The sequence below is a fragment of the Arvicanthis niloticus genome, chromosome 18 (genome assembly GCF_011762505.2).
Source record: "Arvicanthis niloticus isolate mArvNil1 chromosome 18, mArvNil1.pat.X, whole genome shotgun sequence".
Taxonomy (NCBI): Eukaryota; Metazoa; Chordata; class Mammalia; order Rodentia; family Muridae; genus Arvicanthis; species Arvicanthis niloticus.
The window spans coordinates 37890230-37913036 of record NC_047675.1 but is presented as its reverse complement, the minus strand read 5'-3'; the positions used below and the strand labels follow the sequence as shown (position 1 = coordinate 37913036).

General features: G+C 47.4%; 1 protein-coding gene across 10 annotated transcripts; it reads left to right on the top strand.

Annotated features, from left to right (window-relative positions):
* Positions 1-697: 697 nt before the first annotated feature.
* Chst6 (carbohydrate sulfotransferase 6) lies at positions 698-21904 on the top strand. 10 transcript variants are annotated; one of them, XM_076915908.1, is made up of 3 exons: positions 698-1734; positions 11653-11723; positions 20073-21904. In XM_076915908.1, exons 1-3 carry the CDS (start codon positions 1305-1307, stop codon positions 21273-21275), a joined length of 1704 nt encoding a protein of 567 aa, XP_076772023.1. In that variant the 5' UTR covers positions 698-1304; the 3' UTR covers positions 21276-21904. The 10 variants fall into 10 exon arrangements, with proteins under 10 accessions (XP_076772023.1, XP_034379042.1, XP_076772028.1 ...); XM_076915913.1 differs by lacking the exon at positions 11653-11723 and adding an exon at positions 18613-18685 and having other exon boundaries at positions 1602-1734; XM_076915911.1 differs by lacking the exon at positions 11653-11723 and adding an exon at positions 18613-18873 and having other exon boundaries at positions 1602-1734.
* The last annotated feature ends 903 nt before the right edge of the window (positions 21905-22807 follow it).

The following is a 22807-nucleotide window of genomic DNA, read 5'->3' as shown; positions in this document are numbered from 1 at the left end:
TTTGTTAGGTCTTTGGCAAAAGTCCCCTAGTAAAGGAGGGTTTTTCATTGGAATCCATATGGCAGGTGAGAGACGCGGGCTGGAAAATTGCAACTGAGCTTGGTGAGTAGCAGGCTATTCAGCAGATGTGTGGTTGGTTCTAGGCCTACATGGCACAGAATGGCAAGTGGAAAAATAGTGGAAAACATACAGGATTGCAGGTGAGCTGTGTTGGGAAGGAGGATGGGGGAAAGGTCTGGTTTTGTCACGTGATCAGTTCGGCTTCTGTTTGAAGGAGATGAGGCCTGCATTGGCAAAGCTGATTTCTCTTTTCTCCCTCCCTCCCACTTCTTCACATTCATGCATTTCAAAGTAAGTTTTGTACATTTTTTGACCAGGTGAATTCTAAAAGTGTCTCCTGGAGAAACTGTGTAAATCTCACAAGCCTCAGTTAAACTTACTTATTTTTATGGAAGCAGGATCTTGGTATGTTACCCAGGGCGGCCTTATACTTCATGTAATCCTTCTGCCTCAGTTTCTCAAGTGCTAGATTTATAGGAAGGATTCACCAAACCTGACTTTAAATTTTTGTTTTATTTTTCAAGACTGTTTCTCTGTAGCCCTGGCTGTCCTGGCACTCATGCTATAGACCAGGCTAGCCTCGGACTCAGAGACTCACTTCCACTTCCTGAGTGCTGGAAGTAAAGGTGTGTGCCACCACCACCCAGCTCTGACTTTAAATTTTTAAGAAAGTAACAGCCGTCTAAATACTTTACCCAGAAGTTAACAGATGGTGTTCTCTTAGAATGCAGCTTTTTTTTTTTCTCGTTGTAGCTTTCCCCCACCCCTTGTAAATACCACTTCTTTGAAAGTTATATATAAATCTTCATTGTTGGCTTATTTCCTTCAGATGGATCCAGAAAGAAGTTACTAGCTCAGAAAGTTCATGGCCATGGTTAAGGATCCTAATTTTATCTTGTCAAGCCGCACCCCGGAAAGGCTGCAATGATATACATTCCCAGAAGGAACTTGGACCCCACCACAGATTTACATGTGTCCCACAAAGCCCCGTCTTCTGCATAAGCTTGGGCTCCGCCCTATTACTTGTAAGAGGAGAAATCTACTTTATTGAAATGTGCCCTATGTTTATCAGGACCTGTTATCAAGCCCACACCTCTGGGTAGAGGCATGTACCCGAAGAAGTTGGCAGCTGCTGTTCCTGCTGCAAAAGTTACCTGTCCTCTAGGCCCCGCCCCACTCCTGTGTTGCTCAGGAGGCATCCGGGTCCCCTTGGCATCAAGGTGTCTGTTTGGATAGTTGCAAAGATGCCACCCTCAGAGGAGGGGGCAAGATTCAATTTCCTGCACAAGGGCCTTTTGTCCTCTGAGAAGCTTCTCCCCTCGGGACAGATTTTTCGGTCCATTAGTGGGCCGAGAGGTGGCTCTGCCAGCAGGCTTGATGATCCATCCTCCCCACCCCACTCCCCGGGAGGGGGCGGTCAGTGTTCCTGGAGCCCACCTGTGTCCTCCTTCTTCCTGACCTCGACCCCCACCCCCACCCCCCGGGCGTGGCCGGACACGGTCACGCCTGGGAAGGATAGAGGAGCCCCAGGCCAACTGGCTGCTTTCTTGCTCCGATCCCGCCCTGGCTCCCGCGGGCGGCCCCAGGCAAAGAGCCACCACGGTCTGAGCCGCTCATTGTATGCGCCCCAGGCGGGCAGAGCAGAGCATCGCAGAAGCGCAGCCGGCAGCGCAGGTAGAGCGGGGCCGGGCAGGGGGGTCGGGTGGGGGGAGGATGGCTGCTCCAGGGTGGGGACCCCGGTTTCGGTGACAGCCTTAGGACTCCTGCACCCCAACATTTCGTTCTTACTGCTCTAATGTATCCGTTTCACTCTGGAATTCCTATTTGGTTTTCTCCAAGTGTTTCCTATACGTTAGTACCCCATCGGTGCCCTCTAGATTCCCTGGGTCGATGTCACCAGAATGTCCCTTCTTCGCTGTGGGATCGTAAGAACTGAGTCAGTCCCCGTGGATTCCCAGGGAAGAAGAAGGGCTGCCTGTGGGGTGGAACTCGGAAGGGACCAGTCCTAGGAGCCTCTTTTGAGCCTCGGGAGAGAGATGTCCTCGTCTGGGCGCCAGGACCAGTTCGTGGGCAAACTCCAAGCTTTCCGGTAGATGAGTAGTCAGGTCTCTAGTTGGGATGTTCCATTTCAAGGAGGAATTTGGGCTGAACTAGAGATGCAGCTCGCGTAGCTCATTGGTCTGACAGCTTAGTCAGGGTTGGTGGCAAGAGTGGATTGTGAATGATGTGTATGTGTCACGGAGACAAGTTATGGTTCTCAGGGCTCTTGGAAATGGTCGGTCCATCAGTGGCTTCACCCCTCCTTTCCCTCTCCCATTTACTGGAGCATCGTTTTAAGCTCGATCAATACGTTGTCACAGAATGCTTAAGGGAAAAAAAAAATAGTTTGGAACCAGATCTAGAATTTGGGTCTGGTGGCTTGGCTTCTGGCTGTTCAGCCTTGGACACAACAGTGGGTTCTCTTGGCCCTCAGTATGTGTGCACCCCCAAAATGCTTTCTCTTCCCTCCTAATAGGGAGCAGAAAGGGGAAACAAAATCAGTTTCCCCCACACTTCTGAAGGAGGGCTTAAGGTTTCTGGGATTTGAGGCCTGATGACTCTGTACAATCCAGACTGTTCTTGAAGTCACTGTAGCCCACAGTAGCCTGGCCCCAAACTCATAAATGCTGGGATTACAGGACTGTGCTGCCATGCCCTTAGCTAAATAAATCAAATGCTATCTTTGTAACTACGAGAGAACTGAGGCTTGCCCAGCAGGGGGGCAGGGTTGACTGGAAGCCCCCAGGTGCATAAAGAGGGACAGAGAAGACAGTGGGTGGGGTGACTCATTATAATCTCATTTTACCAAGGAATCTGGCCTCAAGTGGTTTAGTGACTGGCCTGACATAGGATAGGAACCCAGTCTGACTCCAAAGCCAGGCTTCCAGCCATTATTTCTCAGAATTCTGTGTCGTGCGCACTTGTGTGGACTATCACCTGTCCTTGCTGTCTTTTGTTAGAGTCAGAGGGTCATCACAATCTATCCAGACTACTGTGCTGGGGGTTTTCTTATGTGCAGACTTTCTCTTAGGTTCATAGACTAATATAATTATGACCCAGATCACATGCCTGGTGTTATTAAGTGCTTTAGAAATATGAGCATCCCAGTCTTGAGACCTAGCCCATAAGTTACTATTTCCTTTGTTTTGTCAATTTAAAGTAACAAACAGGCACAAAGTGATTAAGTAACCTGGTCCCTCCGATGCAACAGGGTCTGGCCTCACTGGAGGACACAGGCCGTGGAGACTGGCACAGACAGGAGTATACTGGATAGTACTGACAGCATTCAGCATCACCTAAGACAAGTCCATATTGAAATTTCTCCTATTATCTCTAAGATCGCTTCTAGCAATCGGTTTTGTTTGTTTGTTTTGCTTTGTTTTTTTCAAATCAGAATATGTCCTAAGACACCATTTGATTGTTGAGAGTTCCTTTCTTCTCAACTAATCTTTTTTTTAGTGACGTCATTGACTTGGGAGAAGAATTTGCTCTTTTGAATATAAAGTCATTAAAAAGTCAAGCCGAGGGCTGTAGCTGGTCTTTTGCTACTTTGGGGGTTCTTTTCCCCAAACTTTATCCTCTCCACCTCCCCCGGTTTCAGCCTGAACCACTAGATAGGAGAGAGATTCTTGAATCTAATTTCTTACTTCTTTGCTTATAGCTGGACTTTACGACTTTGTGGGGTGCTTCTTTGTCCCACCCTGTATCCCCCACCCCCAGAGAGAGACGGTGGGGGTGGGGGAATCTTTGAATCTAATTTCTTTTTGTTTCTGCTTTGAGCACGACCACTAACAAACCACAACCAACCCACCCTGAGCGACCACCGACCACCAACCCCCTCCCCTTTCCCCCTCCCCCACTAGTGGAGCGCTAGCATTTACATACCCTCTGAAAAGTTCCCAGAATTCCAAGCATCACACACTGGCAGAAACTATCTGCAGCTGGTTAAACCACGCCTCTGCCAGAGCACGAGGCAAACAAAAGTCAGCCGCTGCCAGGAAGCAGCTCCGCATCCCCACAGCCCCGAATCCCCCAACACATGACGTTAAAATAAAAACATGTTCCGATAGTGTTTCTGCGTTTTTTAAAGAATTCTCCCTACAGAGGGTCGTGCGTGGCACACGTTTTTAATCTCAGAGACACAAGCAAGATGATCTGAGTTTGAAGACAGCCCACTCTACTGCATAGCACATTCCAGGCCAGACAGGGCTACAGAGTACGACCCCGTCTCTAAATAAATAAACAAATAGATATTAATAAAATATATTAATAAAATACATCAGAGAACATTCTAGATGCTCTCTATAAGTGCTCTGCCAAGGAAGCACGGGGATATGCTAAATAAATGCACACCCCCTTGTTGAGACCCACATTCTGCCTCGACACTTTGCCTCAACACTTTTGGGGCTAAGTGCTCTGGTCAAGAGAGAGTGTGGCTTTTGGGGCAAGAGACGCGAAGAATGGAGACAAGACAGGGTGTGATTCAGTCTCTTCTATTTTCTCAAGTCTCCCTTATTGAAGGGAATTCTGAGGTATTTATATACACAAGCAGGAGAACACAGGTGAAAACATTTTACCACGTGCACCATACAGCTGAGGTCACTAAACAGCAAAACAAGCTATGTGGGATAAACAATATATTTATCAGAGTGTGCTTCAGCTGTTATAGGCTTTTGACAACCAAGTCTTTCATCAGGGTATATGGTTCCAGATGGCTACAAAGTTGATCTAGCCGCTTTCTACTAAAGTCTGCTCCCAACACCCCCTACATGATGTCCTGTGTGTTGCTATGGAGAAGGAGTTTCATAGTTCAGGATCCCTCTATATGATTCTATGGTTTTTAATAATTCTTAAAGATATTTATTTTATGTGTATACATGTATTCCTGAGTGTATCTATAGGTACCAAGTACATGGAGCCAGGAAATTTAAACAGGCATCAGATTCCTTAGAACTAGGCCAGTTCTTTTTTTTCTTCTCTTTCTTTCTTTCTTTCTTTCTTTCTTTCTTTCTTTCTTTCTTTCTTTCTTTCTTTTCCAGATAGGGGTTCTCTGTGTAGTCCTGGCTACCTGGAACTCTCTCTGTAGACCCGGCTGGCCTCGAACTCAGATCTGCCTGCCTCTGCCTCCCGGGTTCCCACCACTGCCTAAGATACTCTGTTTTCATTGACAATTCCTGACTCAGAGCGCCTTCTCTAAGGCACATCATACAGATCATAAAAACTAGAATTTCTCTTTTTTTCCCCCAAGTCAGGTCATAGAAACTCAAGCTCACCTTCCCCATCCCCCACCCCCTCCCCGAGTGTGCCTTGGAGCTGCTGGTTGTCCAGAAACTGTCGGTTGACCTTGTCTAAAGTAGACAGATATCATGAGGGGTCTTGCTCCATACCCCATGCCCTGGAGGAAGGAATGCTGCACAGAAAAGTCAAGGATCTAGACTGACAGGCTGTGCTGGGTTTCTCCACACAGTGTAGCCTTAGACATACAGGAGTGTTTATAAAAGTGCAAAAGGACAGAGTTCAGAGAGATTATTTTAGGTCTATGGGCCTGGAGAGGACCATGAAGTTATTCCTCCTCTCCCACCCTATATGTATGTTTTTATCTGTATCCTTTGTAAGAAAACGATGAAGACAAGTCTTCCCCTGAGTTCTATGAGTCAGTCAAATAAATTAATTGAATTCCAGGAAGGAGTCATGGGAATTCCAGTCTCTAGCTGGTGGGCCAGTCAGGCAAGCTAGGGCTTGTTAACTAACACCTAAAGAAGGAAGAAGGGTCTCGGGAATGTGGTCCTGGAATTGTCTCCAAGAAGCTCAAGTCAGCATTGAATTGACTTAAATGATGTGTCTCCAGGAAGCTTGAATTGAATTGACTTACAAGAGGCACAGCTGCTGCAGGATTGATCTCTCGAATGGTAATAAAATCCCCCACCATGCTCAGGCTCACAGAGGTCTTCAGTGGTGACTGTGATATGAGAATAGGAAAAAAAAATAGAAACCCAATCTTTTTTTCCCCACAATCCCCCTCCTTTTTTTTTTTTTTTCCTACTGCTGGAAATGAAACCTAGAGTCTCATGCGTGCTAGTCAAATGTTCTACAACCACTGAGAAACGTTCTCAGCTCCAGAAAACTGTTTCTCCACAACAGAATTTCAGAAGGTCAAAGCTAAGGAAAACAGCGTGTGTGCACGTGTGTGTGTGTGTGTTTGGGGTTGTATGTTTTGGTATCTGCTCAGAAAAGCCTCAGAGTGACTGTGAACCGGGAGATCTTGAGGAGTTTTTCAGTGATTGGGCTTGAACCTAGGGGTGTTCTATCGCGGATCTCTATCCCCAGATATAGCCTAAACTTTGAGGTATGTCCTGGAATTTGTGAGCCTCTTGCCCTAGCATCTAAAACAACTAGGAATATAGCCTGTGCCACCAGTCCTGGCTTTCCAGACTGATTTTAATTAATTTCCCAATAGATGATGATTTTAAACAGGGTCTTATGTAGTCCAGGCTAGCCCTGAACTCCTGATGTACCTCTCATTATTTTTTTATTGCCAGGGAATTCTCTTTACCTATTATTATCATTATTATTAATTGCTATTATTATTATTAATAGTGGTATGTATATGTGGGCGCATACATGCATGTGTGATATGTTCAAGTGGAAGCTCATGCATGCCCTGACCCACATGTGGAGGTCAGAGGACAACTTTGGGGAGATACCTCTCTCCCTCCACAGTGTATTCTGGGGATCAAACTCAGGTCATCAGGATTACACAGCCAGTGCTCACTCCTGCTGAGCCATCACCTTGGCCCATGGCAGAGAACTTTGTTGTGAGGTATAGGACCATTTTGCTTATCAGTTGGTAGATATTCGAGGTGTTTCTGCTTTGAGTTTATTACACACAACGCTGTTATGAAAATTCCTGAGCGGGCTTTAAGTGGACATATGTTTTCACTATTATTGGGTCTATAGTCTGGATGGGAAGAACGGCATCATGTGCTGACTCCATCCAGCCCTCTGAGGAGCTGCCAGACTCTTCCACGGCATCATTTTCCATTCTGGTCAGCACTGGATAAGGGCCCGATTTCTCTTATTTCCAGTAACACCTGTAATTTTAAAACTCCTGGTTCGGGCTTGTAATATCTGAACTAGGGGAATGGATCATGAGCTCAGAGTGAGCCTTGGCTACACAGCAAGTTTCTAGGCCAGCCTGGCTACATGAGACCCTGTCTCAAAAAAAAAAAAAAAAAAATCCTAAAAATCTTTCCAGCCCTTCCCCTTCCCTCCCTCCCTGCCTCCCCTTCTTTTTTTTTTGGGGGGGGAGGGTTGTTTGTTTGTTTGTTTTTCGAGACAGGATTTCTCTGTGTAGCCCTGGCTGTCCTGGAACTCACTCTGTAGACCAGGCTGGCCTCAAACTCAGAAATCCACCTGCCTCTGCCTCCCAAGTGCTGGGATTAAAGGCGTGTGCCACCACTGCCCGGCTCTGCCTCCCCTTCTCTTTTCTCTCTCCCCAGCTGGGTTAGTACTACAAGCTACTTAACAACTCTACTGTATCCCTTCCCTGCACTATCTCTTTTTCAAATTTGAGTACACTGTAGCTGTCTTCAGACAGACCAGAAGATGGCATCAGATGCCATTACAAACGGTTGTGAGCCACCATGTGGTTGCTGGGAATTGAATTCAGGACCTCTAGAAGAGCAGTCAGTACTCTTAACCGCTGAGCCATCTCTCCAGCCTCCCTCTTTTTTGTATTTTTGGAGGGTTTGTTTTGTTTTTGTTTTTGTTTTTTAGCTTTGGCTAGCCTAAAATCAGATATGTAGACCAGGCTGGCCTCAAACTCATAGAGCTCCACCTTCCTTTTCCTCTGAGTACTGAGCTTACACACATGTACCACCACACCCAGGCCCCTCTTTAAAAGAATACTTTGATGTCCAGGCATATGCACCTGGAGGTCAGAGCACAACTATTAGAAGTTGGGCTCTGGGGCTGGAGAGACGGTTTAGCAGTTAAGGGCATTGACTGCTTTTCCAGAAGACCCAGAGTTCAATTCCCAGCACCCATAAGGCTGCTCACAACTGTCTCTAACTCCAGTTCCAGGGCTTCTGACACCCTCACACAGATACAGATGAAGGCAAGATACCAATGAATGTAAAATAAAAATCAATTTTTTTTTAAAAAGAAGAGGTTGGTTCTCTTTTACTGTATGACCCCAGGGATCAAAATCAGGTTGTCAGGCTGGCCAGCAAGCGCCCTCACCCACTGAGCCATCCTGCCCTTACTCACTGAGCCATCCTGCCCTCACCCACCAAGCCATCTACTGGGGCTTCCCATGACTCTTTTACCTACTGGGCGATTTGCATTTCCCTGGTAATTAGGATGTACTTGTCAGTTATTTGTGTATCTTCTTCTCTGGAGTGGGTGAGGGGAGGTCTTCTTAATCCTTTACCTGTTCCCAAGAACTCTTCACTAGCCTAGGTGTACGTCTCTTTCTAGGTATGTGATTTGTAGCTGTCTCTTCTCCCATCTGTTTTTGCCCCCTTGGCATGTGTGCGTCTTTAACACAATCGGTATTACCTGGAGGAACTTTAAGGCACACAGCAGAAAGGAATGTGGGCTGAGCAGGCAACGAATCCCCTTTGAGCCTCTGCAGGAAGCTTGCTAGAATCCAGATTCTGACTCAGCTGCTGTGTGAATCTAATATTCCTAACTTCAGTCCTCTCCTCTGTAAAATAGGGGCAATCATTGAACCTGCTTCCTCATTTCAAGGATCATGTCAGAAAACAGAAAGGGCTTATCCTTTATCCCTCAATAAGTGGTATTTACTATGCTGCCTCTTTTTAATATCTATCTGTCTGTCTGTCTATCTGTCTATCTATCTATCTATCTATCTATCTATCTATCTATCTATTTTGAGGCCGTGTCTCTCCCTACCTCATCCTGGCTGTCTTGGAGCTAGATATGTAGACCATGTTGGCCTCGAACTCACAGAGACCATCCTGCCTCTGCAGGATGTAAGGTGTGCGCCTCCACGCCTGTCCACTATGCTGCCTCTTGAGCCACCACAAGTCTGGTTCCTCCCCTCTTTCATTTCCCTCTCCGTTTCCTTTTCTCCTCCGTCCCCTTTCCCGTCCATCCTTCTTCCCGAAGAACATGCTGGCTCCGTTACAGCAGGTTTTATATTGCCGGACATCCTTGAGGCGTGATGTTTCCTGATCTCCTCACCTACAATCTGATATGCCCAGCCACTGGGATTCCTGAGCAGGGATAGCCTCCAGAGGACACCAAACTGAGAGAAATCTGAGCCTGCCAGTATCATGTGTCACTCTCTTAGATTCCACGCCAGGGCTGGGACAGGCTGGTGACAGGAGCAGATGTCCAGTGGAGTTTGGCTGGAAGTTCCTGGGCACCTGCGATGGCACACACCTCTTGCCTTGTAAATCCAGTTTCCCATCTACAAACCAGGCAGAAAATAGCCACCTCAGTATCTCTTAGGCCATGAAATAGCAAAAAATGTCTAGGGAACACCACTGAAAGAAATCGGGGTGGCGGGGGGGGGGAGGGGAACCTAAATAATTACTCCTAATTAATTAGACAAATGGCGAGGTGTCTGATTTCAATTCAGTAAACATTTATTTATGTCATGTACTCATCTGGACTCATCCCACAACCCAGGCTGGCCTCATACTTGCAGCAGTATTCTTACCTCAGTCTCTAGAGAGCGGAGATTACAGGAATGAGTGACCACGCCTGGCTTTCCATGTGGCCTTTCAACAACTGTCTTATTGAAATACAGCACCTCAGGCTGGAGAGATGACTCAGTGATCAAGAGCATTGACTGTTCTTCCAGAGGTCCTGAGTTCAATTCCCAGCAACCACAGTCATCTGTAACAGGATCTGATGCCCTCTTCTAGTGTGTCTGAAGACAGCTACAATGTACTCACATAAATGAAATATATAAATCTGAAAAAAAAAAAAAAAGAAATACAGCACCTCAGAAAAGAGCAAAGAGAACACAGAGCATAGAAGTATCCAGATGAGCCTGCATGCTCTCTGAGATAATTCCAACTAAATATAGGACAAACTGGTTTCAAAACTTCTGGTGATCCTCCTGCCTCTGCTTCTCAGGTGCTGGGATCACAGGCATGCACTAACAAGCTGGCCCGATGGGCGTGGCCTGATGGCATTTTGTTTTGTTTGAGACATGGTTTCATTTAACACAGGATGGCCTGGAACTCCCTGTGAAGCCCAGGCTAGCACTAAACTTCTGGTCTTCCTGCTTCTACTTCCCAAGTGCTGGGACCATAGGTGTGCCCTACCACACCAGACTGATGAACTGTCATTGATATATTCATGTAGTTAGCTCCCATATGGAGAAATAGCATAACCAAGCACTCAGAAGCTCTGTGTACCCTCCAACACCAGCTACCTAACCAGAACTTCTGGTTGTCACAGAAATTCAACTTGCACTGATTTAATCAGAAATGGAATGCTTTCTCCAGTGGAGAATTTGCACCCCTGGCTCCAGATGTTTAGATGATGCTGTCAGCTTGCTTGGGGCCTTCCTTATTTCTCTGGTCAGTTCTCTTCTCTTGGCAGTTTCCCTCTCTCCCTTGGAGATTGACAGGTGTTCTGTTCCTTTTTTTATTTTTATTTTTATTTTTTTAGGTTTGATTATTTCATTTTATGTATACAAATGTTTTGCCTGCACATATGTCTATGCCTGGTTCCAGCAGAGGTTGGGGGGACTGGGGGATTGGGGGCTCAGATCCCCCTGAACTGTAGCCATGGATTGTGAGCCTCCAAGTGGATGCTGGGAATTGAACCCAGGTCTTCTGCAAGAGCAACAAGTGATCTTGACCTTTGAGGCATCTCAACAGCCCAGTTGTTTCATTCTTAAGTCACTCCTAGATGAGGCCAGGAGTTGGAAAGGTAAATATGTAGACAAGCCCTCTTAGCAACCAAGGAGTACTGGATCAATTGCTTTCAAACTGTTGATGGATATTCACCAGTTAAGTCTGCTTGGGTATGGGTTTAATCCAATAGAAAGTCTTTATTATCTAGCGGGCAACTAAACTCTGGGTATTCAGGATCCCAGTGTAGCCCCAATCCTTTCTCAGGGTGAGCATTTAAGCACAAAAACCATGTCCTGGGTTGATATACTTCAGTTAACAAGAACAGTTAGCCAGAAGCAGAACTATAGAAGCCAAAAAAGCAAACTTAGTACATTTAGAGATGTTCCTAGAAGTATAACACCAGCACTTGGGAGGCAGAGGCAGGCAGATCTCTGTCAGTTTGAGGCCCTCTGGTCTGCAGAGAGAGTTCCAGGATAGCCAGGGCTACATAGAGAAAAATCTGTCTTGAAGAACAAACAAACAAAAAAATCTTGACCCAACATTAACTTGTTAGCTTTCTTTCATTAAACTAGGGGTAATCACCACAGCTCTCAGACAGGTGGGCCATCCTGTAGCTACAGGATCAAATCATTTGGACAGGTACGTCACAGGGCATTTTTATGCTCCCAAACTTTGGGTTAAAACCCCTTTTGTCTTTTGTTTCATGGACAAACAGATGAAAAGATTTTGAGACATGTGGAAATTCCAGAGCTGGAGCCAAAGTCAGAGCTGTTTTTAAAGCCTCAGGTACGTTTTGTTTAGTCTCAGTCCAGATGAGGGGCTCAGTGCCCCGCTTTGTGCTGATGTATAGAGTATAGAGGCCTGGTTATTCCACAAACTGGTATCTAGAGGCACCAATATCCAGCCACACCTAGGGACTCTTGAACCTGTCTCTTGGTCTTTGGAGTTGGGATCTGAAGGATGACAACAATTCTGCTCTGAGACAGGCTCCTCTTTATCTGGTAGCCAGGATAAGTAGCCTTCTACAAAGTTGGCCTTTCTTTTTTTCTTTTTTTTTTTTTTTTTAGAATTATTTATTATCTTATGTATATGAGTACACTGTAGCTGTCTTCAGACACACCAGAAGAAGGCATGGGGTGGTTGCTGGGAATTGAACTCAGGACCTCTGGAAGAGGAGCCAGTGCTCTTAACCTCTGAGCCATCTCTCCAGCCCAAAAGTTGGCCTTTCTTAGCTGACATTTTGTGGCCTGATGTCTGTAATTCTAGCTGCAGTCCCTTAGTGGCCCTTTTATAATCTTGTTTTTCCAGGAAACCTTTAATAGCAGGACAGGAAGTCTGCATTTAGTGTCTTTAATCCTGGGGCAACCTGGTCCAGGTCTATGACCTGCTTTAATCTCACACTGGGTCTGTCTATTTAAAAGCAAAGATGAGTTGACTCACCCCTGCTAACGGGCAGCTGAAGAACACATTTTACAGGTCCAAAATGGTAGATACCTGTTTCTCTGGGAGAATCAGACTCATGAGAATCAGAGGTTCCAGGTTTCTTTTATCAGTAGGAGAGGCCTATTTCATGGTGACTGGTGGGGCACCAAAATGCCTGTCTCTTTAAGCTGGGCAATCTGGACTGCAGTTTCCCCTTTGTTTCCAGGATCATTGGGTATTGTTTAATATGGAAGGACACAGATAGATGAACTGGTTAGTTGAACAATTATAGGAGCTTGATAGTGGGCAAGTCCTGAGGAGCTGGTTTCTATCCATACTGCCCGGGGAATCTTGTCAGTCTGAGAGATAGTCTAATTGTATCTTTTGAAGGCAGAACTTTCAGCTAGGAGATATTTTCTTCTGGCAGAGGGTAAGACACCAAAATTTTACTTCATGTCTATAAGTCTAACTGTGTCTCATCATCAGAGAAGGTGACCTGGCTTTCAGTTGCTGGGGACTGGTCTGGTGCCGTGTATACAAATGCTAAATTCTGAACCCCAAGATCTGGTTGTCCACAACAAGCAGATTCTCACATAGGTCAGCCTTGTGTTCCACCCAAATGTAATTGGGAGCTGTCTCACTGGAAGCTCGCCCTCTCTGGCTCCATTCCCCACCAGCCATTTAGCTCTCTCCAGCTGGACACCCTACCTATCTTTGGACTTGCACTGCCCTTGGGAGAAGCCATCGTTTGGGCATACACTCCGTGTTCAAAGGCCAAGCCTGACTGCTAATCTCTGATGTTAAGCACCTTCCAGCTACCTCAGACAACTGAGACCTATTTATACCTTTCAGTTTTTCTAACTTTTAAATTTTTCTGGGGCTGACTGGATGACAAAGGAAATCTTTTTAGCAGCTGTCTTTCATCCCTTTTAAAAGGACCTCGAAGAAAAAATGTTAAAGACTCCCTCCCTGGTCACTGTTGGACAGAAGGGAAAATCTATTCTGTCTTATGCTGTATTTTCTGGCATAGGTCTTCTTGCCTCACCCAGGGGCTTTTTTTTTTCTTAAATAGATCATTGGTTTAAAGGGTGCCATAAACCATACAAGAGAAAAAAATGGAACTTTCTTTTTCCTCTGGGCTCAGCCCAGAAAAACTTTCCCCCTTCCCCAGAGTTGCTTAGAGCAGCCATGAAGTGAAGCAGAGAGAATGCTCACTTGAAGGGACTATTTCTCCCTCCGTCTATGCATTTTGCTTAGATGGCAGGGGTCCCCTAATGAGAGGCCTTGCTCCTCCCTGTCCCCACACAGGGGACATCTTTGACAGTGAACAGGAGCCAACCAACTTTAACAAGCAAGCACCCCTGCTCCTGAAGTGTGTGTTCCCCAACAGGAGTGTGTAAAGGTCTTAAGCTGGGTTCAGGGAGGGTCTCTCACCAGAGAAAGCCACTGAGCAATACAGGGAAACAAAACTGACAGAAACACATAGAAACACACATGCTCGCACACGCGCGCGTGCGTGCACACACACACACATACGGGGGAGGGGGGGAAGCCAGGGGTAGCTGCCAAACATTCATACACAGACAGATTCACTTGGATCCAGCCACATACCTGTCCTTCGTGGCCAAACAGAAGGTGCCTTAACCAGACTTACCATTACCCCTGCAGGTGGCAGACCAGATGACTTTCTAATTTTATGGTGGAGGTATCAGATCCCTCTGAGGTGTTAGGCACCGATTGATTGAAGGGAGCCCTGGGAACCTGGACCATCTCAGGTTGCACACCTCCTAGGGGTCCTCTTACTACTGCCTTCTTCCTTGCTTCAAGAGTCTCTGAGACTCTCGAGGCGGTGAGACACTCCGTCTCTGGCATCTTGCTGGGTCTCCAGAAATGTTGTGGGGTCTTATTATTCACCAGAGAAGACTGTTCCGACATAGGGTTAATCCAATAGAAAGTCTTTATCAGCCAGCCAGTGACTACACTGGTGCTCAGGATGCCAGTGTAGCCTCGAGCATTTCTCAGGGTGAGCTTTTAAGCACAAAAATCATGAACTTGGTTGACATACTTCAGTTAACAAGAACAGTTAGCCAGGAGTAGAACTACAGAAGCCCCCCCCCAAACAAACAAACAAACAAACAAAACAAGGTTAGTACCTTTAGAGACTTTCCCAGAACTATGGACTTTGATGGACTAGGCCTTTGTTTTAGTTTTGCCAGATGGTACAGTCTACATGCTGAGTTTTATAGCCTGAATGGTATTTCCATCATGGAGTCAGTTGTGCTAAGGTCTCAGGGCCCTGTTACAAAAGCCTGGGCACTTTTGAATGAATGAGCAGTGCTTCCTCGTGGAAAATCTACAGGTTGTTTATTTGTCTGGTTGTTTTTTGGTGGTGGTGGTTTTGTTTTTATTATTTTTGAGATGGTTTCATTGAGCTCAGGCTAGCCTCAAACTCCTGATCCTCCTGCCTCCATCTCTCAAATAGAGGGATTAATGGTCCATGTGCCACCATGCCTAGTTTAGAGGTTGTCTTACAAAGAACACATGCCTAGCAAATACAGACATGACCAGACTGCTCACGCATTGCCAAGCCCCATACCAGATCCCCGAGAACTGACACTTGAAAAAAAAAATCTAAAACCACAATCCTAGCCTCATACTGCCTATAGGCAAGAAGGAGAAATGGAATATGGTATGGGCAGAGCTACCTTCCTCAAGAGATATGGGCAGTACGTTACATCAGAGGGAGCTGAAATGATTCTATGCAAAGACAGGTGGGGACTACAGAGCTGAGGGAGGGTTTGGGGCCATGGGACCTGGAAGCTCTTTTGATGAACCTAGAAGTACAGGATCCTGGATCGAAATTAGTAGCATAGTCCTGAGACACTGTCCAAGATGGTTTGGCAGAAGCAGAGAGGTGGATTAGACCAGAATCCAGGAAAGAAACAGCTGTGACACTTCCAAGTTTGGGTGTCTGGGCCATTCACTGGTCTTTTGGTCATCCATAGATGAGTCCATCACCCCTGTTTTGTTATTCCTCTTTTTTTAGATTGCCTTATTTTTATTTTATGTGTATTGATGTTTTGCCTGAATGCATGTATGTGTACTGTATGCATGTGTGATACCTGTAGAGGCCAGAAGAGGGAGCCAGATCCCCTGGAACTAGAATTATGGATGGTTCTAAGTTGTGAATGTGGAGGCTAGGAACCAAGCCAATCCCCTGTCCTTGCATGGTCAAGGACCTTGTGAGAGCAGCAAGTACTCTTAACATTGAAACCATCTCTTTCTCACACCAAACCCCATTGGGCGTGTCCTAATGTCCGTAGCTAGACTGTCAACTCCACAGTCAGTCAGGTTTTTCTTCATTAGACCCTCTGCCCTGAGGCTCTGGTTTTCCCAGTTCTCTCTTTTCTTTCTTCTTCCCACATTCCTTCTGTTTTATCTCTAGCTCCCTTTATTGTAACTTTAACAGCTAAGGGACTCTAATCCCAAAGAAAACTGTTTTATTATAGCTTTTATTTGGGTTTTCGTTTGCTTTATTGAGACCAGGTCTTGTGTAGCCCAGATGGCCTCAAACAATTAATCCTCCTGTCTCATCCTCTCAAGTGCATGAGATTACTAGCATGAGTTAACAGGTGCAACTTTTATTCGTTTTACTATCAAAGGTAAGAAACGTATTAAAAGGAAACACCCTCCTAAGCACACTGTGTGTCGTAGCTGTCAACCGCTTTTTAAAATCCTATCTTGAACATTTTTAATACTGATTTAACCACATGTTATAGTGGGCATTTAAGGAAAAAAAATAAGTATATATGTGTAAAATGGCAAAAGGCCAGTTCAGACTCTAGCTGGTTGTCCCCTGAGCTCAACGTTACTTCTGAGCAGACAGATGGCCCAATGTTATTTGTTTGCTTGCTTGATACAGGGTCTAATGCCTACCAGGCTGGCCTCCAACTCTCTGTGTAGGAGAGGGTGACCTCGGTTATACTCTTTGTTCGCATCAGTTAAGAGCTGGTAAGGGGGGCTGGAGAGATGGCTCAGTGGTTAAGAGCACTGGCTGCTCTTCCAGAGGTCCTGAGTTCAGTTCCCAGCAACTACATGGTGGCTCACAACCATCTGTAATTCGAACTGATGCGCCCTCTTCTGGTGTGTCTGAAGACAGTGACAGTGTACTCATATACATTAAATAAATAAATAAATGTTTTAAAAGAGCTGGAAAGGGCTGGGAGTAAAGGCATTTGCCACCTTGCTTGGTTTATAGGGGCAGGGGAATCAAACCAGGGTCACACTCCCCCCCCCCCCCCCCACCAAACTGGGAGCTTCGTTGTTGGCTAGAGTGGCTGGTCAGCAAGCCCCAGGGACCTGTCTGTGTCTAACCCCCCATTGTCATGGTTCAGAACATGCCACTACACTGGCTTTTATGAGGGTTCTGGGGATGGGAATTTAGGTCCTCACGTTTGCTCAACAAGCACTTTATTAAAATAATAATAAATAATAATAATAATAATAAGGCCCTGGACTTACTTTTTGTTTCCTTTTGTTTTTATTCAAGTGTAGGAGGGGCTGCTGGGGATTGAACTAGCTCACTCTACCACCCAGCATCAGCACTACCAGGCCCACACTCCACTGCCAGGCTACAGTCCTTTGCTCATCTTTGCTGACTGGGTATTCCTGTGTCTGAACTCTAGTTACCTCAATGAAAACCGATAGGGAGAATTAGCTCCACCTTCTAGGAACGTTGAGAAGGTAAAACTTGACCATGAAGATAAAAACACATATCACTGCCTCCAACCATCTGGCAGTTAACCTGTGTGGGGAAAAAATGGTGTCCCTAGTCCCAAGGAGGTAAGGCCAGGTAGGACCTAGGCTCTGGGAGACCCTGGGTGACTATTTGAAGTTCTTCCTCGTTCTTGAATTTCAGTAGGAGGGTCTGGTGGCACTGCCTCTAGTACATGAGTCACTTAAGGAGAGCTCTGGCTTTCCTAGAACACAAGTGACAAACACCTTGGCTTGGGTCAAGATGAAGTCCTGGCTAGGCGGCTGCCTTTGGTTTGGAAGAAAGCAAGAGAATAATCAGAAATGGAATAGACCTTCAGACTGCCATCAGAAGCTCCAGGAACTTACAGACTGAAGTCCTGAGCTAAGGTCCTGCCTGCCTCTCCCCTCTAAGCCTTGAATCCTCCAACTAAATCTCAGAGATCATAAAGTCTACTGCAGGGGCAGTTAAGTTAAATCACTGGCTGAACATAAAGCAACTAGTGCTTCTTGGCAATCTGGTGACACGTGCAGAGCAGACAAGAGGTTATTCCCTGTCCTCTGGGTTCTCCAGGGCTGGATGTGTGGTGCAGGAAGACCCCCAGAGTCAGCAGGAAAGACAGCTTTAAGTTTTCTCTGCCCCCACCCAAGACCTCCTGGTGAGAGGAAGGCACAGAGAAGGGATGGATGGGGTCCCCATTTAGATCTTAAGCTTTTCCACATAATATTTTGGCAATACTCATAGGGAAGCAGGTGAGGTGGCAGAGAAATGCTACGAGATAGAGGAGAAATCTTCCACTCTCTTCCTCTCAAAGAAAGGAAGCCTGGCATCCTTTGCAGAAGCAAAAGGTACATAGACAGGAAACGAGGACCTTAGACACTAGAGGTAAACCTAGCTTAGAAGATATATAAGTGGGCTCTGGATGGCTCATTTTCCCAGAGACCTTCCGTGCCAAGGCCTCTCTCCTCACAGGTGTTTATGTCACAGCAACCTGTGAAGTTAAATGTCTGCCGCTGGTTGTGGTAACAGGTGCCTGTAATACTAGCACTTGGGACGCTGAGGCAAGAGGTAGAGTTTGAAGCCATGGGGATGGGGTTTGGTGAAGAGAGTGCTTGGGTAGCATGCATGAAGCCTGGGGTTTGATCCCCGAACCTCACACACCAGGTATGGGGATCCATGTCTGCCGTCACATTTGGGAGGGGGATCAAAAGGTCACACGGTCAAGGTCATTCTCAACACATAGTGAATTTGAGGCCAAAGATTGACAGAAGGTATTAGAAGCTTAGAGAGATCAAATCACGAGTTCCAGGCTTTATTGCTCCCACATGGCAGTTTGGGGACTGAAAGCCAGCCCTCTCTCCTCTTCCACCAGGAAAGCCTAGTGGTTCCTTCTCATTTGGAAAGCCAATGGCAAGGCTCAACCCCCATCCTGGAGAGCTTTCTGCGAGCCAGGCTAGCTCCCTTCTGGGGCTCTGACCGGTCTTCCTCCTGTGTTCACAGGCTCCAGGAACCTCCAGGTACCTCCCATGGATTTGTGAGCAACACAAGCAGCTCTCCCCGGCCCTAGACAGCAGTGAGTGCTCTCTCACTGGTGAAGGAAGGGCCAGCAGCCTGCCATGGGCACACCTCTGCTCTGTCTCTCTGCTTCTCTACCTCCACGCTGCCTCCCCCTTCACTGGGCTCTTCTGAAACTCCTGGCTCCCAGAGAACACCCTCGGTCTAGAGTCCGCTCATTCTAGCTTCAGCACCTTCTCCCCAGAGGTGATGGCAACGAGATTATCTATTTTATTTCTCTCTTTGTCTGTCTGTCTGTCTCTGTCTCTCTGTCTCTCTGTCTCTCTGTCTCTCTGTCTCTGTCTCTCTCTCTCTCTCTCTCTCTCTCTCTCTCTCTCTCTCTCTCTCTCTCTCTCTCTGTGTGTGTGTGTGTGTGTGTGTGTTTTGAACCTGGGGCCCTGGGCATGCCAGGTAAGAGTTCTACCATTTAGCTATGTCTCCAGCCCTTTGTGCTAGCTTCTTTTCTTGACTGAAAGTCGCAGGTAACATGGTAGACTTGCCTCAGCTCTTGTAGCTGAGGAGAGGATGACTGAACCTTTGAACCTTTGATCTTCCTCCCTTGTTTACCTTGTGCGAGGGGTCCTGCTGTGTGTGCAGTGTCATCCTTGGCTTATGCTATGCCTGAGAGCAGGGCTTACTAAGTAAGCTACTCGGTCCCCTCCCCACTATTCTTTGTGTGTGTGTGTGGGGGGGGGGAGTCGGGTGTGGGTATATATGGAGGTCAAAGGACAAGGACAATTTTTTGGGACTGGGGTTCTGCCTTCCACCATGTGTTTTTCAGGAATTTAACCTCAGCTCAGGCTTGGCAGCAAGTGCCTCTACCTGCTGAGCCATCTCACCAGGACCCGTTTATCTTTAATAACAAAAATTGTGCTGCTTGGTCATTAAAAAAAATCATACAACAGGGAAGCACACCGTACTGTAGAAAGTTCCAGTCTTTAACCACGGGAGGTACTACTCTCTCCTTCCCCTAAGCTTCCTTCAGTCGGCCCCCACAAATCCTGGAAGCCAGATGCTTGCGTTATCCTCCATGAACAGATGAGTAAATAAGAGTGTTAGTGAGATTACCTGGTCCTAAGATCACAGAGCAGGAAGTAAAGAGGCAGGACCCTGAAAAACCTCGGCAGCTCAGACACGGCTAATCACCTAGCACTGACTCTGTAAGAGGGATTCTTAAGCAAAAGGAAGGAACTTTGTTTGAAAAATAGTATTTGCTAAACCAGGCGTGGTAACACATACCTGAAATACCGGCACTTAGGAGCCAGAGGCAGGAGGAGCAGAAGTTTGGGGTCCTTCTACAGGTACACACAGTACAGCTTGCACTGGGCAGAAGTTAGGCCTGGGGCATAAGTTCGGGTCACAGTTCCTACCTAATCCTGCCCCTCCTTTTTTTTTTTTTTTTATAGGTCCTAGCCAGAGGCATGCGACTACCCCGCTTCTCCAGCACTGTCGTGCTTTCGCTCCTAATAGTACAGACTGGCATCCTGGTCTTCCTGGTCTCCCGGCAAGTGCCATCGTCCCCAGCAGGCCGTGGGGAGCATGTGCACGTGCTGGTGCTGTCCTCATGGCGCTCGGGCTCATCTTTCGTGGGTCAGATCTTCAGCCAACACCCCGATGTCTTCTACCTGATGGAGCCAGCTTGGCACGTGTGGGATGCGTTGTCGCAGGGCAGTGCCCCCGCGCTCCACATGGCCGTGCGCGACCTGGTCCGTTCAGTGTTCCTATGCGACATGGACGTGTTCGATGCCTACCTGCCCTGGCGCCGCAACATCTCGGATCTCTTCCAGTGGGCGGTGAGTCGCGCGTTGTGCTCACCTCCGGTCTGCGACGCCTTCGCTCGCGGCAACATCAGCAGCGAGGAGGTGTGTAAGCCTCTGTGCGCAAAGCGGCCCTTCGGCCTGGCTCAGGAAGCCTGCAGCTCCTACAGCCACGTAGTGCTCAAGGAGGTGCGCTTCTTTAACCTGCAAGTGCTCTACCCGCTGCTCAGCGACCCTGCCCTTAACCTGCGCATCGTGCACTTGGTGCGCGACCCGCGGGCTGTGCTGCGCTCCCGCGAGCAGACAGCCAAGGCACTGGCACGGGACAATGGCATCGTCCTGGGTACCAACGGCACGTGGGTGGAGGCGGACCCCCGGCTGCGCGTGGTCAGCGAGGTGTGCCGTAGCCATGTGCGCATCGCGGAGGTAGCACTGCACAAGCCGCCGCCCTTCTTGCAAGATCGCTACCGCCTGGTACGCTACGAAGATCTGGCCCGGGACCCGCTCACCGTCATCCGTGAACTCTATGCCTTCACTGGCCTGGGTCTCACACCGCAGCTCCAGACTTGGATCCACAACATCACCCATGGCTCAGGGCCAGGCGCACGCCGTGAGGCCTTCAAGACCACATCCAGGGATGCGCTCAGTGTATCCCAGGCCTGGCGCCACACGCTGCCCTTTGCCAAGATTCGCCGGGTCCAGGAGCTGTGCGCAGGTGCACTGCAGCTGCTGGGTTACAGGCCTGTGCACTCAGAGCTTGAGCAACGGGACCTCTCTCTGGACCTCCTGCTGCCAAGAGGCATGGACAGTTTCAAGTGGGCGTCTTCTACGGATAAGCAACCGGAATCTTAGAATTTTAGTGGAGAGATTCAGCTCTGACATTTAGGGTCTATTGGTGTATGATAAAGAAAGGGCTTGGACAAAAGCAAATGGCTGTGAGTGGTCTTGCCCTGTACTAGGAAAGGATGGAGTCCAAATCCCACATCTCTTTCTGTCCAGATTATAGTTTTCCTTTGGGGCCTTTAAGATTTGGATTCCCATCAAGTAAATGGAAATTGAAAGCTCTGCCCGCTTCCTTTGGTCTCAGAGGCAGCCAGACTCCTACTAAAGCGCTTCCTTTTTCTTTGACTGTCTTTCCTCTTTGGTCATACCATGCAATAGCAGAGAATGGTGTCCCAGGCCTGGTCAGGAAGGGGGGGGGCGGGGGCGGGGGTCGGAGGTGCTGCCGTGGGCTGGCTCCTAAAATCTGTGCGCCTGCCTCTCATTTCTCACCCTGACCTTTGCTCACCCCCATGCCCTAGTCTCGAAGTCCATCAGAGTCTTGGACAGTTATGTGCACTGTCAGGACGGAATCAGAAAGGATGCCTCTGTGCTTTCCCCTTAGAGCCTCTGCCTGACCTTCTAGGAGGGAGCCGAACCTTTGATTTGTCCTGAGATGAAAGATCCTAATTACGGAAATAAACATCATAAATTCAACGTGATGCAGCGTGATCAGGATTAGAGCTTGTCGTGTCTGTAAAGCATCTTAAGAAGTAAGAGGACTTGTTTAAGGTCACATTTTAGGAAAAATAAAGGGAGGAAATGGATTTGCTCTTTGCTCTGGGGCTGTAGTGGGTAATTTAGGTTTCCATAGGTCTGTCTTCTATCAGCAATAATCCCCAGATATACTTTCCCCCTAGAAATACAGCTAGGGGAAACAGGAGATGCTAAGATTCTAGGTCCAGAGCCGAGAATTCAAAGCATAACCTGGAGGAGCCTAGAAGAACTCGGAGAAAGGAGAGAGCTGGGGAGGTCTGGGCAGCAAGGCAAACAGCCAGCAGTGTCCGGGAGGCCCGTAGGAGCAGGTCACGGGGTGCCTGGAACACAGGCTTACTAGGAGCTTAGAAGAAAAAAATGGCTTAAGGGTGGTTCTGCCATGCCTTCATCCTTCCAAGCAGAGTTAAGAGTACTTCCTGCAAACCACACCCCGCTCTGACAGCAAAGGGCTCATTTAAAGGAATACTGGGTGTGCAGAAAGCTTAATCCCAAACTCAGGAAACAAGAGCCAGCAAGTGTACAGTAAATGTTTAAAGGAAGAGCCGGGCATCCTTCCTCAGGGGAGGACAAGGAAGCAGATTTGAGTCCACACACCAAGCACTGTAAATCACACGGGGGCACACACTGATCCAGGAACTCTAATTGTTGCCACAACATTGTCACCAATCATGGGTGCTGGTTCCTGATTCTCAGCATAGGTATGGCCTTCAATAAGTGGTGGAATTTAGGACAAAAAATAGGATCTGAAGACTTCAGACTCTTTTGAGGAGGGCAGTTATGAACCCCAGGCTTTCTTCAAACTCATTATTTATCAAAGAACAACCTGGAGCGTGTGTGCATACACGTGT

Bases quoted from the DNA above. Each gene is read 5' to 3' on its own strand.
- Chst6 (XM_076915908.1), top strand. From the start codon at position 1,305: ATGCCACCCTCAGAGGAGGGGGCAAGATTCAATTTCCTGCACAAGGGC. The intron at 1,735-11,652 runs GTAGAGCGGGGC...ATGGACAAACAG, and splicing joins AAGCGCAGCCGGCAGCGCAG to ATGAAAAGATTTTGAGACAT. The intron at 11,724-20,072 runs GTACGTTTTGTT...TTTTTTTTATAG, and splicing joins AGCTGTTTTTAAAGCCTCAG to GTCCTAGCCAGAGGCATGCG.